Genomic DNA, 18,519 nt, shown 5'->3' on the forward strand with positions numbered 1-18,519 from the left:
ACAAAGGGTTAAAAATGTATATGTTTGTCATGTTCTGTAATCTGGATTATGTTTTGTTAGTTTTTTGTTAGTTTTTGGACTCTATTAGTTCCTGTTTTGGTGCACCCTTGTTTGTTTTAGTTTCCATGACGACTCCTTAGTTTCACCTGCCTCATGTGTTGCGATCACGCACCTGCTCTAATCAGAGACTATTATTTAAGCCTGTTTTGCCAGTTAGTCATCCTGGCGACATTGTTCTGTACATTGATTGTTTCATGCTCTTTCCTTGCCATAGTTTGACGCTCGTTCCATGCCTTGTCAAAGTAAGTTTTGTGTATTCATGCCACAGTTAGCTAGTTTTTGTTTTGCCCTGTTCATAGTTTACGTAAAGTGTTAGTTTTGTTCCCTGCTCTAAGTTTGTGCCTTCGCCTTGTGCGCCTCTTTGTTTTCACCTTTTTTGAGTCAAGATTAAATCACGTTTTTACCTGCACGCCTTGTCCAGAGTAGTCCGTTAGCTTCCCGGGAAAACAATCCTCGCAGTAAGCTGCGAAAACTTCCACGTTCTGACAATGTTATTGCTGTTTAGGAGTTGATTAAGAGATTTAAGTAAAAACAAGTAAAAAATAAATTAAAAATGTTTTTATGCCCTCTGAAAAATGAAGGACTAAGATGTCTTGTATTGGTTTTGGAGTATTGTGGAATAACTGCCGGCAAATGGTACACTTGCAAAAGTATTGGAGATTGACATTTTAAAACTCAACACAACAGAAATGACAGCAAAAATGTACTGAAAGGACAAAAAAAGTCAACCGTTTTTTTTAAGAGGGTTAATAAACACGTTAAAGGGGAGCTGCACTTTTTTGGGACTTGCGCCTATCATTCACAACCCGTATATAAGACAAGCACACATATGTTTATGGTTTTGTATGTATTCTAAATAGTAAATCAATGTTTGTGAAAGTCTACTTACAATAGAGCCTATGAGAGTTGCTCTATTCTGCCAATAAAGCGCTTAAAAAGACATCCAAACACTTCTATCAAGGTTTTATGTACTGTATATATGTCATGTAGTAACAGGCACTTTCATAATAACATGTCTTATTTACAGTACATATTTGGCTCATTTGAAGCATATGGCGGCACATTATTTGAAAAGACGCATCACAAAATATGTTTTTCCTTCAACTACAACACTGACTACAACTCATGAAGACTTCATGAGACATAATGAAACATCACTTACTGTACAATGTCTGCTATCACGGGGATGCCGACTGTTAAGATCGTCATATATTTCTCATTAGATGAAAAACAACTCATAGTTCTTGCGAAGTTGTAAAACTTAAAAGAAAAGGGTGGGTGCAAACCAGCATCTTTCGCGTGTCTTTCTCGCCATTCCTGGGTCTAAATGGGCTGTCAAAGTTTACCCGCTTCTCATCATGTTACTATGAAGGTTATACTATCTATAATCTACAATTAACTTTCACCAGCTCCGATGCGAGAAAGCAGCTCACCAACTGATGATGTCAGCATAAGAAAGTCGCCTCTCTCTGCTCAATATACAGTTTGTCCTTAATGTTAGCGCTTATAATAACAATATCACTAATAATTGGTTAATAATCAGTTCAAACAATGTAAATGGAGTATTGTTGGCGGTTATTTTGGGGGTTTTAAGGTCGGAAAAGACGCAATAGCGGTAATGACGTCATGGCTCTCATTGACTTCATTGTAAGTGGAATTTTATTTACCTTTATTTACAAATTAAAATGCATTAAAAAAAAAAACATATGTGTGCTTGTTCCTCATAAGGATTATGAATGATAGGCAAAATTCCAAAAAAGTGCAAGTCTACTTTAAGTGCATACATATTCCCCTACTTATTGACTCTCTTTGCTCATATCAAATAAAACATAATTGTGATTATTTGAAATGAATCCACAGCAACAATGTGATGAATCTGACTCAAATGTTTCCATGGTTTGATAGCACTATAGTTTACTATTCCTCTTCTTCTTATGTTTGTGCTACTTTTCCACAGCAGAAGGACAAGAGGGAGACAAATCATGTGTACACGTGCACGTGGATGCTTTGTACAATATCTATATTTAACATGCAGTAACTAGTCAAATTATTCTATCTCAGTTATTTATTTTCCAGTATTGCAGTACAGTAGTTAACTTTGTATTGCCTGGCAGATGTTGGTTCCATTAAGTGTTTTATGATGGTGACAGCTTGATGTATTATTGGAAATACTGTTTTCACAAGGACAACACATTGATGTGGACAGTCTGAGGGGTACCCCAACCATTGCCCAAACTCAGCTGGGATAGGCTCCAGCATGACCCTACATGGTCTAAGCGGCAGAGGTGGGTAGTAACGTGCTACATTTACTTCGTTATATCTACCTGAGTAACTTTTGGGATGAATTGTACTTCTAAGAGAAGTTTTAATGCAACATACTTTTACTTTTACTTGAGTATATTTATAGAGAAGAAACGCTACTTTTACTCCGCTCCATTTATCTACATTCAGCTCGCTACTCGCTACTGATTTGTATCCATCTGTTAATGCACACTTTGTTTGTTTTGCTTTGTCAGGCAGACTTTCAAAGTACGATCTATCACATGCCTGCGTTTCACCAATCAAATACAGTCACTGGTGACGTTTGACTCCGTTTCACCAATCAAACAGAGCCAGGCGGTCACATTACTTACTGCACATAAAGTTTCAGCGGCAAAACAACAACAAGCTTAATCTTACATGAACTCAACATCAAATTTGAGGAAGCACATGGCGGTAAGTAACGTTAGTAGATATTTTGGCTGTCACCGTAGGCTGATGTTAGCTTCCCTGCTATGAATCACTGTCAAATGTACATCGTGTGGGGACATTTATTAACGCACTGCAGCCTCATAGACAGACACACACACACACACACACACACACACACACACACACACACACACACACACACACACACACACACACACACACACACACACACACACACACACACACACACACACACACACACGCATGCATACAAACACCAATCAGAAGTGCACAGTGTGTTCCCAGGTGCAGCCCACACCTATCAGTTTATGGTTTGCGTAAAGGCTAACTTGTTATTTTCCTTTGTAATCTCTGCCTACTGAGCCTATGGTGCTGTTAACTTATTGTGGCTCAATTTGCCTTCATTTTTTTTATGTTAATGTATTATTATTTAATATATATTATTGTTTTAGTTGCTTAAGAGATATTCCTGGCTCTGAATTTGCTCATTGCTATTTTTATGTTTATGTGCATTATTAGTTGCCGTCATCATTAAACCAACAGGTTACTCATCAGTTACTCAGTACTTGAGTAGTTTTTTCACAACATACTTTTTACTTTTACTCAAGTAAATATTTGGGTGACTACTCCTTACTTTTACTTGAGTAATAAATCTCTAAAGTAACAGTACTCTTACTTGAGTACAATTTCTGTCAACTCTCCCCACCTCTGCTAAGCAGTAGAAATACAGATTCCATTGTAAAGTCTTCCATAATCAGGTGTTTCTGTTTGAATTGTGGGTTTTTTCCAATAGTTGTATTCATAAGCGGTACACCCCTTCTCTTGAACAGATTGGTGGATAGATGAGTTGAATGCACCATCGCTCTTACTTTCATGCATCTTGACACTTCCTCTACGTGCCATGAAAGCCACTTTCATGTGCCGCTTTTTTTGTCTCCACAAGCAACGCTTCGGTCACATGGCAACTCAATGCCATCAAAAGGCTTTGATAGAAGTAAATAAAGCAGCAGTATGTGGTGTTTGTGTAATTGCAGCGCATGCAAACCTCGCCAGTCTCCTTCTAGTCTGGTCTGGTGTGTTTCTGTCTGCATTTGCAACGTTTAGTGTCAAACGCCAGCGAGGCTGGCAGAAAAGAAAAACCCCATTACGTCTTAAACAGCTCGGGTTGCTCCCTCCAGCTGCACAGGGCAAGGAACAAGAAAGCCGAGGGAGGGAAGTCCCGGCTCTTTACCTCTGATGGGCCATTAGTTATTCTAGTGAGCAGCAGCCCCATTAGGTCTGCCATTTAATGCTCCCATGCCATTGAATGCTCCCATGCCACAGTCACACATGAAAGCTGCACCATTGACAATCTGGCTTTTGTACCTCAAGCATCCCTTGGATTTGACAAATGCTCTGCCAAAGATAATCTGACAAGGGGTTGATATCGTTGCTGGTGTATTTGGTATGAATGGAAACAGAGATTCTGCTGCTGACATCAGCAGAAGACATAGCAGGCACGTGAGTCAAAAGTTAAAGTAACAAGACGTAAACCCTAAATAAAGTAGGTAAGACAGATTGACTTTAAAAATCACCATAACATTTGTTAAAGTTAAAGTACCAATGATAGTCACACACACACACACACACACACTAGGTGTGGCGAAATTATTCTCTGCATTTGACCCATCACCCTTGATCACCCCGTGGGAGGTTTTTGGTGATTTAACCCCCAATCCCAACCCTTTATGCTGAGTGCCAAGCAGGGAGGTAATGGCTCCCATTTTCAGGGTTTCCCGCAGCGCCACCGCCTAAACTAAAGTCTTAATTTTTTAATTGTTTTTGTCCTGTCCAGCTTCTCAGGCAAACCATATAGTAGATGCAGATGTAGATGTAGATGTAGATGTAGATGTAGATGTAGATGCCCATATCGGCTGTTCACATTTACTTTACAAAAGAGAAGTGTAGGATACTTCTCTTGTTGCCTTACTTGTATTTGACTTTAGTTAATCATTAGTAATGTAGCAGCCTGGTTTTGAATGGCAGGGTCCCTGCTATCACATGTTGATGAAAATATAACATTTACATAATAAAAATCTGAATGGCCCTGCGATGAGGTGGCGACTTGTCCAGGGTGTACCCCGCCTTCCACCCGATTGTAGCTGAGATAGGCTCCAGCACCCCCCGTGACCCCGAAAGGAATAAGCGGTAGAAAATGGATGGATGGATGGATAATAAAAATCAACTACAGGCTTCCCAAAATGCTGTAATAAATTAAGCATGATGAGTTGAGCATATGCCCTGCGATGAGGTGGCCACTTGTCCAGGGTGTACCCTGCCTTCCGCCCGATTGTAGCTGAGATAGGCCCCCCGTGACCCCCGAAGTGAATAAGCGGTAGAAAATGGATGGATGGATGGAGTTGAGCATATGTCAGCATGTAGCCCCACTTTTAACTCTTTTCTTCAAACACTTATTGCAAACGCTTATTTACAGTAAGTCATTAATTTGACTTAGTCATTATTTTGTCTGAGTGAGACAATATTTACTAAGTCAAAAATAATGACATACTTAGTATTTCAGGTAACTAGGACTGTTTTGTGTTTTGTTTTTACTTTACGGAAAAAATATTGAGAAATATATCGTATATTGCCATTCAGCACACACATTTTTCATGCGATGAAGCCGGCCTACTTCACCACAGTCTGTAGTCTATTGCCCCCCCCCCAGGCAGCCATGAGGTGGAGACGTGATGGTGGCGACAGGCCAAATTACACTGTTCCTTACACCCACTTACACCCACCCAGCCCCGACCTGACACCCCCTTCCCCCTAGAGAGGCACCACCTTCACTAACACATTTTCTGGGGGAAACACTGCTGATTTCTATAGTCTTTGGTCTGATGACTACACACTATTTGGACAAGCGGACTGACAAGTGCACAAGTGGGGAACATCTGAGCAAGACAAGTTGAAGAAAAGGAGAAGAGGTGCAGCTAATTGTCCACAGGTGGTTAACAAGCGTGAGTGTTACATGCACTCTACGCCAGCATGGCACTTTCAACACAACCCATAGGAGGCGCTACAACTGTCATTTACAGTCACGTGAACAATGACAACACAAAATAATTTGGACGCCGCGATTTTTTCACCGCATTTGTAATCATAATAACACAATAATAATAATAAATACACTTATATTGCCCTTTTTCAGACACTCAACAACCCTCAGTATATAACAAACTAGTGTTGTCTCCATACCAATAATTTTAGTACCGGGACCAAAATGTATTTAGTACTTTTCAGTACTTTTCTAAATAAAGGGGAACCACAAAAAATGTCATTATTGGCTTTATTTGAACAAAAAAATGTTAGTGTACATGAAACATATGTTTATTATTGTCATTTAGTCCTTCAATAAAATGTTGAACATACTAGACAACTTGTCTTTTAGTAGTAAGTAAACAAACAAAGACTCCTAATTAGTCGTATGCAGTAACATATTGTGTCATTTATACACCTATTATTTTGTACACATTATGAGGGACAAACTGTAAAAACTGGATTATTAATCTACTTGTTCATTTACTGTTAATATCTGCTTATTTTCTCATTTAACATGTTCTATCTACACTTCTGTTCAAATGTAATAATCACTTATTCTTCTCTTCTTTGATACTTGACATTAGTTTTGGATGATACCACACATTTAGGTATCAATCTGATACCAAGTAGTTACAGGATCATACATTGGTCATATTCAAAGTCCTCATGTGTCCAAGGACGTATTTACTGACTTTATAAACATGATATACATTTTTAAAAAACAAAAGAAGATTTTGTGATGCTAAAAAATATTGATGTAATCATAGTAGTATCGACTAGATACGCTCCTGTACTTGGTATCATTACAGTGGATGTCAGGTGTAGATACACCCATGGTGTTTGTTTACATTGTGACGGCGGTGAGCTATTGTATCCTCCGACGGTGTGTAATGAAGCATGTTTAGCTATTCCTCGTCCCGCAGTGATAATGCTACTTGTAAGAAAATCACTTTATTTGTCACCATGGAGACAAGGATTAGTGATTTAGAAGTAGCTAAACACTGTGGATGGACGTTAGCCACTAGCTAGCTAGCCATGTGTTAAAGCAGCTCTTCCTGAGGGTGTTTCAGTGATATAACTTCACCTTTATCTTTACTTTTTACACCAAAATGCGTCCATTCTCCCTTTTCTGTCTACACACTGTGTCTGCTTGTAAGTACTCTGTGTGTGTGTGCTGCCCAACATGCTCCTCTGCTTGTAAACCAGCAATGACACGACGTGATGACGCGCCGGTACTTTTCAAACAGAGTATAGTACCGTTTTTGATTTATTAGTACCGTGGTACTATACCAGTACCGGTATACCATACAAGCTGATAACAAACATATTACTAGACTGGCACACTTCATAGCAGAAGCTACTTCCTAGCTAGGCAACACGTTGTAGCCTATACACTACTGCCATTTACCATCCTGGAGTTGTAACACACCTTTTACTTGACTTTACAATACTTGCAAAGGAGACAGAACTGTAATAAGAAAACAGTTGTCATAAGTAGCTCAGTTTTAAATGTAACATAAAAATGTGGTTGTACTGTTAAACCAGGGGTGTCAAACGTAAGGCCCGAGGGCCGCATCGGGCCCGCCAATAGGTTTTATACGGCCCGTGAGATGAGTTTGCTAAGTATAAAAATTAACCTGAAATGTTTTAATGAAAGAAACTGCTGTTCTAAATGTGTCCACTAGATGTCGCAATAGCAATTCTTTGAATCTTTGTAGATGATGCTACATATGTACAAAATAAAGCACATGATGTTAGCACATCAGTCCAGGAAAATGATCAAACTGCATAAATAACATCCTGTAATTTGATTTTAATATTATTTTTGTATCTTGATAGATTGAAAATGAACACCAATGAGTTGACTGATGAACATTATCACATCATTTATTCAGAAAATATAAATAACGACAAATACATTTTTAACCGCAACATGTAAGTGTGGAAAAAAAACCAACAAAATTATGATTTGTACATTTTCATGTGCTTGTTCTATTTTTAAATGAAAAAAACAGTCTTTATTTTTAAGTTATCGTGCCGTGATTTTACCAGTTTGGCCCACTTGGGAGTAGATTTTTCTCCATGTCAATCAATCAATCAATCAATGTTTATTTATATAGCCCTAAATCCCAAATGTCTCAAAGGGCTGCACAAGCCACAACGACATCCTCGGTACAGAGCCCACATATGTGGCCCCCCATATAAAATGACTTTGACACCCCTGTTTAAACAATCAACATTTGGCACCGCTAAGTACCAGTATCTGTTCCGATGTACTGGGAATTGGTAGCTGCGTGGCTCAGATGGTAGAGCGACCAGAAACTTGAGCGTTTCCAGGTTGGCCACCCTGGACACGTCACCCGCCTTGCTCCCAGTGCCATCCACACTGGTGGAAATGGAGCTTAAATGTAGATCATGGCTTTTGAGTCACTAGAGAAAAGGCGCTACATAAATATAATTCACTTCACTTCTGCCATGACGTGGACTTTTTCGCAGCTTACTGCGAGGATTGTTTCCCCGTGATGCAAACGGACTTGGCCGGACATCGGAAGAAGGTAGGAACATGATTGAAGTTATACTCAACAAAAAGGTACAAAGAAAAAGCGCTCACAGCGGAGGCACAAACTTGACGCAGGGATACAAAAACTAACTCTTAGGCAAGACTATGGACATGAAACAAAAACAACACTTACTGTGACGTGAAAGGAGCATGAAAAGAGCAGCATGAACTATGGCATGGACAGAGCAAGAAATGAACACAAGCAGAGCCTGAAGAATGTCAAGAGTATCATCAGAGTGTCAGAGTTATGTCGCCAGCACGACTCACTGGCAAAACAGGCTTAAATAATAGTCATGATTAGAGCCAGGTGCGTGGGTCAAAATGAATCAGGTGAAACTAATCAGTCGTCATGGAAACTAAAACAAGGAAGCGCAAAAACACGAACTATGGAGTCTTAAACAAACAGAACATAACTAAACAAAACATGATCTAGACCACCGATCATGACAACTTCACTGTATTGCGATTGAAGAACTCCTTCATTCCACACTCCATCCAGCTGTATCATCACTCACCATACAGCAATAGATGTACAGCTGTATCATCACTCACCATACAGCAATAGATGTACAGCTGTATCATCACTCACCATACAGCAATAGATGTACAGCTGTATCATCACTCACCATACAGCAATAGATGTACAGCTGTATCATCACTCACCATACAGCAATAGATGTACAGCTGTATCATCACTCACCATACAGCAATAGATGTACAGCTGAATCATCACTCACCATACAGCAATAGATGTACAGCTGTATCATCACTCACCATACAGCAATAGATGTACAGCTGTATCATCACTCACCATACAGCAATAGATGTACAGCTGTATCATCACTCACCATACAGCAATAGATGTACAGCTGTATCATCACTCACCATACAGCAATAGATGTACAGCTGTATCATCACTCGCCATACAGCAGTAGATGATATCTGCCTATTACCTGACACCTGACATGTTAGCTACTTCTCTTTGTTTATAATGTCTATCTTCTATTTCCTGCTGGACCTACTCTCTATTGTATGCTGCTGCTGTCACATATACTGTATATACTGTACATGTATATTGTATATATGTTATAGACATAATATAATATATCTGTATATATATATATTATTCTGTACACATATTATGTATATATTCGTATATATGTTAGATTTTTGTATTGCTATATTAGTCTATTTATACCTGCATTGTCCTTTCCATCCTTACACTTTCCATCATTGTATCTGAGCTACTGTGTTGAACAATTTCCCTTGTGGATCATTAAAGTTTGTCTAAGTCTAAGTCTAAGTATTGGTTCAAACGTTAAAGGCCTACTGAAAGCCACTACTAGCGACCACGCAGTCTGATAGTTTATATATCAATGATGAAATCTTAACATTGCAACACATGCCAATACAACCGGGTTAACTTATAAAGTGACTTTTTAAATTTCCCACAAAATATCCGGCTGAAAACGTCTCGGTATGATGACGTATGTGCGTGACGGAATCAGTTGATACGGAAGTATTGGTACCCCATTGAATCCAATACAAAAAAGCTCTGTTTTCATCTCATAATTCCACAGTATTCTGGACATCTGTGTTGGTGAATCTTTTGCAATTTGTTTAATGAACAATGAAGACTGCAAAGAAGAAAGTTGTAGGTGGGATCGGTGTATTAGCGGCTGGCTGCAGCAACACAACCAGGAGGACTTTGACTTGGATAGCAGACGCGCTAGCCGCCGAACTCACCTTAACTTCCTCTGTCTCGCCGACCGCATCTGTGATCGGGTGAAGTCCTTCGTCGCACCGTTGATCGCTGGAACGCAGGTGAGCACGGGTGTTGATGAGCAGATGAGGGCTGGCTGGCGTAGGTGGATAGCTAATGTTTTTAGCATAGCTCTGTGAAGTCCGGTTGCTAAGTTAGCTTCAATGGCGTTGTTAGTAACAGCATTGTTAACCTTCGCCAGGCTGGAAAGCATTAACTGTGTAGTTACATGTCCACGGTTTAATAGTATTGTTGATCTTCTGTCTATCCTTCCAGTCAGGGGTTTATTTCTTTTGTTTCTATCTGCATTTAAGCACTATGCTATCACGTTAGCTCCGTAGCTAAAGTGATTCGCCGATGTGTTGTCGTGGAGATAAAAGTCACTGTGAATGTTCATTTTGCGTTCTGGACTCTCATTTTCAAGAGGATATAGTATCCCAGGTGGTTTAAAATACAAATCCGTGATCCACAATAGAAAAAGGAGAGAGTGTGGAATCCAATGAGCCAGCTTGTACCTAAGTTACGGTCAGAGCGAAAAAAGATATGTCTTGCACTGCATTCTAGTCCTTCACTCTAACGTTCCTCATCCACAAATCTTTCATCCTCGCTCAAATTAATGGGGTAATCGTTGCCTTCTCGGTCCGAATCGCTCTAGCTGCATTGAAAACAATAGGAAAATGTGAGGAGCCTTTCAATTGACTACGTCACGCTACTTCCGGTAGAGGCAAGGCTTTTTTTTATCAGATACCAAAAGTTGCGAACTTTATCGCTGATGTTCTCTACTAAATCCTTTCAGCAAAAATATGGCAATATCGCGAAATGATCAAGTATGACACATAGAATGGATCTGCTATCCCCGTTTAAATAAAAACATTTCATTTCAGTAGGCCTTTAAGTTACCATTGGAGTGTTCCCATGAAAAGTGAAGCTATGGTATGTGCGACTACAACCCCTGGGCGTCCTTAACATCATGCTTAATGGCTCTCTGTTTATGGGGCCAAAGTGACTGTAAACAAGTTTGAGATGAGACTTTAAAGTCATTATTTCAGCAGAAAGTTTGAGCCCCTCGACACCAAATTATCTTTAGCACAGTAGCTGTAAATCAGCAGCAACTGAATGCTAAAACAGCAGCGTGGCAAAGGAAGACGGATGCAAGAAGGCTACACATGCAAACCAGGGCCTAATTAAACATGAGAAAATTGATCTGCGATTCCCGCCAAGGCTTTCAGTCTCAATCTCTCGGTGCCAGACGCTGTTTTAAAGTCACTTACAAGAGAGCCGGCTTTAGTGTACACACCTCAACTCTTTGAGTAAAAAGTTTGTTAGGCAGGCAGAAGGATTAGTATGCAAAGATGCACATGCAGCCAAAAATGAGTTATTATACTAACTAAACTTTGTGAATGAGACTAATGAGCAATATAACACGTGCACGATTGCTACACTGCTGGAGAATGGAATCTAGGACGATGAATAAATGTGATGATGTCTCCCGTAGACGCTGCTCGGGCTAGTTGTTCACAACAGACAACACATACGGGAGTCACATGACCGGTACAGGACAGCAGAGGACCACCTGCACAGTGACTTGATCTCATCCATTTGTAGCCTCCCTTTGGGAGCAGCAGTCATTTGAGAATAGAAAAGACGCTGGCTGGCAGGATTGAGGTGTGTCAATAGCCGCGTTTATGTCTAGAGTGGAAGATGAAGCTACTTTTTCTATATTTGACTTTGCGTGTGGCTCATTGTGATGTCCACTACTGGGGATTACATGCGAGCAATGCGAGTGCATGACTCCCAAGGTATTGAAAAGCAAATCACAGTGCAATGGCCTTCACTTCCTGAACCCAAAAGAGACAAGGGGCACACGGGGAAAGATGGCGTTTAGTCGCCACAGATTGTTAGAAAATTTACCTCTCATGCCTCGCAGTGGAAATGGATTTTTGGAGGGCAAGGGTCATACCTCACATTCCCTGGAGCCTGAGATGGTGTATGTGTAAGGTCCTGTCCCATTAACCAGCACATCCATTGTCTCTGAGTGCGAAGGCTTGTAGTCCACGTAATACTCTTGCAGTGGCGAACTAAGCGAGCGCTCCGTCTCCCGGCTTTTTTTCTGCCGCTTTTTGACCGCCGAGCGCTGCTGAAGTTGTTTGATGCTGCTGGGATAGCGCTTCCATGAGACGTAAATAACAAGGAGGATGATAGTCACCGACAGCAGCAGAGCCACGCTACCGGCGATGATCTTATGGAAGGACACGTACTCGGAATCTGGTGAAGGGATGGTGGGGGAGGCCTGGGTAGGGGTAAGGGTCGGGGTGGCTGTCCTGTTCCCTGTGAGCTTCTCATCCACTTCAGGCTGCGTGGGAAGGGGGGGCGGTTCGCTTTGAAACGCAGACGTGAGCGGTGCCCTTGTCGAGGTAATGGGGCTCGGCGTTACTGTGCAAATGTTATAAGTCTCCACCACATCGCTTACTTTTTCTCCTTGTGCCTCCTTAGGGCCTGTGCAGATCATCGTGGTCTCCTTGTTCCCTTTGAAGGCCTTGAGCCAGTCCACTAGGGGACATATGTTTGGGTTGCAGTACCACAGATTACCCGCCAGACTTATGGTGGTGAGGGAGATCCAAGTCTCCACTGTCTGCTGAGACACGTTGTTCAGTTTGTTGGAGTCCAGGTTGAGCGTCTGGAGGTTGGGCAGGCATTGGAACGTACTCGGGTCCAAGGTCTGGACTTCGTTTCCAGACAGGTCGAGCTTTTGCAGGGAAGTCCACATCCACGGCAGGCCCTGAGTCAGCGCTTTGATGCGGTTCCATTGCAAGTAGAGGGCCCTCAGGTTGGTCAGGCGGGGGAAATGTGCAAAATTGATCTTGGAAAACTGGTTGTGCTCCAAATGCAGCTCGATGAGCTTGAAGAGTCCGGCAAAGGCGTTACGAGTGAGACTCCGTAGCCTGTTGTAGCCAATATCCAGGAATTCCAGGTTGCGGCAGTCAAGGAAAACCCGCATGGGGACAGTTTTTAAAGAATTGGACCTCAAGTGTAAACTGAGTAACTTCCTCAGCCCCACAAATTGATTAGGCTGAAGTACCTGTAGTTTATTGTAGGAGAGGTCCAGATTGCGGAGGTTGGGTACATCATGGAAAGTGTTGTTCTTAAGTAGGGTCATCTTATTGGAGCTGAGAATCAATTCTTTGAGCCTGCGTATGCCGTGGAACGCTTGGCCGTCCACGGCGCCGATGTAGTTGTGGTCAAGGTACAACCAAACCAGCTGACTGAGGCCCGCAAACTGGTGGGCCCTGAGGTTCATCAGGCTGTTGTAACGCAGCGAGAGTCCCTGTGTTCCCACGGACACGTTGCTCGGCACGTCACGAAACGCGTTGGATTCGCAGTAGATTATTTTGCCGTCGCATCTGCAGCTCGCTAGGCAGGGACGCTCGCGGTTGCCGTTTGGAGCCGCCAGCAGCCAGGCAGGCACCGCCGCTATGAACACCAGCCATCTGCAAAGCACAGGAAGTCCTGCACACAAAAACACACGAGTGAATGCTCAAGGAGCGCAAAAACACACTAAAGGAGGGGTGTCAAACGTACGACCGGAGGGCCGGATCAGGCCGGCGGACAGCTTTTATCTGGCCTGGTTTGCTAAGTATAAACATTAACCTGAAATTTTGGAATGAAAGAAACAGCTGTTCTAAATGTGTCCACTAGATGTCACAATAGCAATTCGTTGTATCTTTGTAGATGATGCTACATATGTACAAAATAAAGCACATGACGTTAGTACATCAGTCCAGGAAAATGATCAAACTACATAAATAACATCCTGTAATTAGATTTGATATAATTATTTGATCTTGATATAATGAAAATGAACACCAATGAGTTGACTGATGATGAACATTACAAAGTATAAATAACGACAAATAAAGAGAATTGTAGCGGTTGCTTTAAGGACATAATTCACCACACCCGTTTACTTGACTTTGTCGTCATTATTCACTGTCATTCTTCTAATGTGCACATACCAATCCTGTTCTTGTTTAGCATTCATATACAGTATTCAGTTAAGAGTGAGTCATTTGGTGCGTCCCCTTTAAGTGACCGTCAAGAGATTTACCCAAAGGTGGGGGTTTGTTGTGACCGCCGTTTTGAGTGTCTTTGACGTAAGCATTCATTCAGTCTCGTCTTTGATGCAATAAACGGCGCACACGTTTTTGTGTGTCAAAAGATACTTTAAGTTTTATGATGTGTACAATTTCAGAATGTGCTAGTTCTATTTTCAAACAAGGAAAACAATCCAAAATTGTCTTTATTTTTAAGATATCGTGCCGTGATTTTACCAGTCCGGCCCACTTGGGAATAGATTTTGTCTCCGTGTGGCCCCCCATCTATAATGAGTTTGACACCCCTGCACTGAAGTGAATTGGAAAGCAATTCTATTATGGTCATACTCTTGTTTGCTAGCAGCTAGGATGTCAGTACTATTGAAGATCTTTGCTCCTTCTCAACTCTGTGCTAATATTCTTTGCACAAAATACAACCAATAGTACGTTAATGTTAAATCTTACTTGTGAAAAGTAATCCCCCGATTACTATTTTCAACAGTCCGCTCATTTGAGCAGGAAAACACTGAACACCATCTTTGTTTTCTACCTGTCAACTGTCAGTTTAGCATCTTTGTTTTCTACCTGTCAACTGTCAGTTTAGCATCTTTGTTTTCTACCTGTCAACTGTCAGTTTAGCATCTTTGTTTTCTACCTGTCAACTGTCAGTTTAGCATCTTTGTTTTCTACCCGTCAACTGTCAGTTTAGCATCTTTGTTTTCTACCTGTCAACTGTCAGTTTAGCATCTTTGTTTTCTACCTGTCAACTGTCAGTTTAGCATCTTTGTTTTCTACCCGTCAACTGTCAGTTTAGCATCTTTGTTTTCTACTTGTCAGCCGTCAGTTTAGCATCTTTGTTTTCCACCTGTCAACTGTCAGTTTAGCATCTTTGTTTTCTACCTGTCAACTGTCAGTTTAGCATCTTTGTTGTCTACCTGTCAACTGTCAGTTTAGCATCTTTGTTTTCTACCTGTCAACTGTCAGTTCAGCATCTTTGTTTTCTAGCTGTCAACCGTCAGTTTAGCATCTTTGTTTTCCACCTGTCAACTGTCAGTTTAGCATCTTTGTTTTCAACCTGTCAACTGTCAGTTTAGCATCTTTGTTTTGTACCTGTCAACTGTCAGTTTAGCATATTTGCTTTCTACCTGTCAACTGTCAGTTTAGCATCTTTGTTTTCTACCTGTCAACTGTCAGTTTAGCATCTTTGTTGTCTACCTGTCAACTGTCAGTTTAGCATCTTTGTTGTCTACCTGTCAACTGTCAGTTTAGCATCTTTGTTTTCTACCTGTCAACTGTCAGTTTAGCATCTTTGTTTTCTACCTGTCAACTGTCAGTTTAGCATCTTTGTCTTCCACCTGTCAACTGTCAGTTTAGCATCTTTGTTTTCTACCTGTCAACTGTCAGTTTAGCATCTTTGTTTTCTACCTGTCAACTGTCAGTTCAGCATCTTTGTTTTCTAGCTGTCAACCGTCAGTTTAGCATCTTTGTTTTCTACCTGTCAACTGTCAGTTTAGCATCTTTGTCTTCAACCTGTCAACTGTCAGTTTAGCATCTTTGTTTTCTACCTGTCAACTGTCAGTTTAGCATCTTTGTTTTCTACCTGTCAACTGTCAGTTTAGCATCTTTGTTTTCTACCTGTCAACTGTCAGTTTAGCATCTTTGTTTTCTACCTGTCAACTGTCAGTTTAGCATCTTTGTTTTCTACCTGTCAACTGTCGGTTTAGCATCTTTGCTTTCTACCTGTCAACTGTCAGTTTAGCATCTTTGTTTTCAACCTGTCAACTGTCAGTTTAGCATCTTTGTTTTCTACCTGTCAACTGTCAGTTTAGCATATTTGCTTTATACCTGTCAACTGTCAGTTTAGCATCTTTGTTTTCTACCTGTCAACTGTCAGTTTAGCATCTTTGTTGTCTACCTGTCAACTGTCAGTTTAGCATCTTTGTTGTCTACCTGTCAACTGTCAGTTTAGCATCTTTGTTTTCTACCTGTCAACTGTCAGTTTAGCATCTTTGTTTTCTACCTGTCAACTGTCAGTTTAGCATCTTTGTCTTCCACCTGTCAACTGTCAGTTTAGCATCTTTGTTGTCTACCTGTCAACTGTCAGTTTAGCATCTTTGTTTTCTACCTGTCAACTGTCAGTTTAGCATCTTTGTTTTCTACCTGTCAACTGTCGGTTTAGCATCTTTGCTTTCTACCTGTCAACTGTCAGTTTAGCATCTTTGTTTTCAACCTGTCAACTGTCAGTTTAGCATCTTTGTTTTCTACCTGTCAACTGTCAGTTTAGCATATTTGCTTTCTACCTGTCAACTGTCAGTTTAGCATCTTTGTTTTATACCTGTCAACTGTCAGTTTAGCATCTTTGTTTTCTACCTGTCAACTGTCAGTTTAGCATCTTTGTTTTCTACCTGTCAACTGTCAGTTTAGCATCTTTGTTTTCTACCTGTCAACTGTCAGTTTAGCATCTTTGTTTTCTACCTGTCAACTGTCAGTTTAGGCTGCTCGCCGGCTCCTCATCACCACTTCAAGATGGCGGCCCAATTTTTCGTGTCACAGCATCCAATGCTGCGTCTACTTAGAACACGTCTATGAGTGTATCTAAGTATGAAATATTGCACAAACTATGAATACATAACTTTAAGCATGGTAATAGTAAATCCTCATAAATCTATTGGAACTAATGGCAAGTATTTCTAGATGTATTATATATAAATCCGTGCTCTTGTCCTTGAATGTGGTGTATCAGATACTAAAGTCTAAACAAGTCTACTACTAGCAAAAATGAGCAAAAAACTCAAGTCTAAGGAGAGCTTTTTTGCAAAGGGTAAAGTCCTGGGACTCCCACTAATTCAACATTATGGGGGACTTTTTTCATGTATTCATTTTTCATGCACTCATATTTGTCAGCCACACATGGAAGGCATGCAGGGCCGTGAAAACATGAAACGGGTCCCTGGTGCAAGAAAGGTCGGGGATAGAAGACGACAGGTGTGCACATGAAGTGGATGATCAAACATGAATTTGACAAGAAAAGTAAGTTGCAGGCCTGCAGTCAGAGCACATACCCATACTTGCGCGGTGTGGACTCCTCCTCATGTTCTCTTGCATGCGTCCCAGCTCCGCATCTTCCACTAATAAAGTCCACGCAATTGTTGTGTGACGCGCCAACGCACACCTGTCGGGGACGGCGGCGGCTCCAAGACGACGTGAAGCCCCCACGCAGACTCGTCACGGCCACCCTGCCGAGTCCTGGGAGGGATGGAGCCGGACGCCCGGAGCCTCGCCGCCGGTCTTGCGGGAGAAAAAGGTGTCAACATCCAGCGGCCAATTGTTGAATCCGCGGTGATGTCGCGGCGCGCACACCAAAGAAGTGTGAAGAACCACAGAGAGATCAACGTGGACAACTTTCAAGCGCCATGGCGTGGATCTCACAGCCGACGTCATGAAGGATGAAATGTGTTGAGTAGCAACAGGATGGAAGTCCCCGACACACTTCTTGCTCGCTCCTGCAGCGCCCCCTGACAGGCAGAAAGTGGCACTGCAAGGCCATCATTCAACATCCATCCATCCATCCATTTTATACCGCTTGTCATGTCTTCTCATATTACTGACTGCTGTGCTACAAAGTCATCACTTTTTAACTCAGGGCTGGCAAAGTCATGTTAGATGGGGGGCCAAACGGAGAAAAGTTATTTTAGATGGGGGGGCCACATGGAGAAAAGTTATTTTAGATGGGGGGCCACATGGAGAAAAGTCATGTTAGATGGGGGGCCACATGGTGAAAAGTCATTTTAGATGGGGGGCCATATGGAGACAAGTTATTTTAGATGGGGGGCCATGTGGAGAAAAGTTATTTTAGATGGGGGGCCATGTGGAGAAAATGTATTTTAGATGGGGGGCCACATAGAGAAAAGTTATTTTAGATGGGGGGGCCACATGGAGAAAAGTTATTTTAGATGGGGGGCCATGTGGAGAAAAGTTATTTTAGATGGGGGGCCACATGGAGAAAAGTTATTTTAGATGGGGGGACCACATGGAGACATTTTATTTTTGATGAGGGGCCACGTGGAGAAAATGTATTTTAAAAGGGGGGCCACGTGGAGAAAAGTTATTTTCGATGAGGGGCCACATGGAGAAAAGTTATTTTAGATGGGGGGCCACATGGAGAAAAGTCATGTTAGATGGGGGGCCACATGGTGAAAAGTCATTTTAGATGGGGGGCCATATGGAGACAAGTTATTTTAGATGGGCAGGCC

General features: G+C 41.6%; 1 protein-coding gene across 3 annotated transcripts in view; it reads right to left on the reverse strand.

Moving 5' to 3' along the window:
- Window positions 1-17,708, reverse strand: part of LOC133651691 (leucine-rich repeat transmembrane neuronal protein 4) — a 122,200-nt gene extending 104,492 nt beyond the window's left edge. For 2 of the 3 annotated variants that reach the window (XM_062049716.1, XM_062049717.1), the window contains exons 1-2: window positions 17,329-17,708; window positions 12,087-13,682 (exon numbers count right to left, since the gene is read on the reverse strand). In XM_062049716.1, the coding sequence (XP_061905700.1) occupies window positions 12,130-13,682; window positions 17,329-17,371 (1,596 nt within the window). In that variant the 5' untranslated portion in view covers window positions 17,372-17,708 and the 3' untranslated portion in view covers window positions 12,087-12,129. The remainder of the gene's footprint in view (window positions 1-12,086; window positions 13,683-17,328) is intronic. The other variant, XM_062049715.1, reaches the window with a different exon arrangement.
- Between the last annotated feature and the right edge of the window lie 811 nt (window positions 17,709-18,519).

Source organism: Entelurus aequoreus, linkage group LG06 (genome assembly GCF_033978785.1).
Source record: "Entelurus aequoreus isolate RoL-2023_Sb linkage group LG06, RoL_Eaeq_v1.1, whole genome shotgun sequence".
Lineage (NCBI taxonomy): Eukaryota > Metazoa > Chordata > Actinopteri > Syngnathiformes > Syngnathidae > Entelurus > Entelurus aequoreus.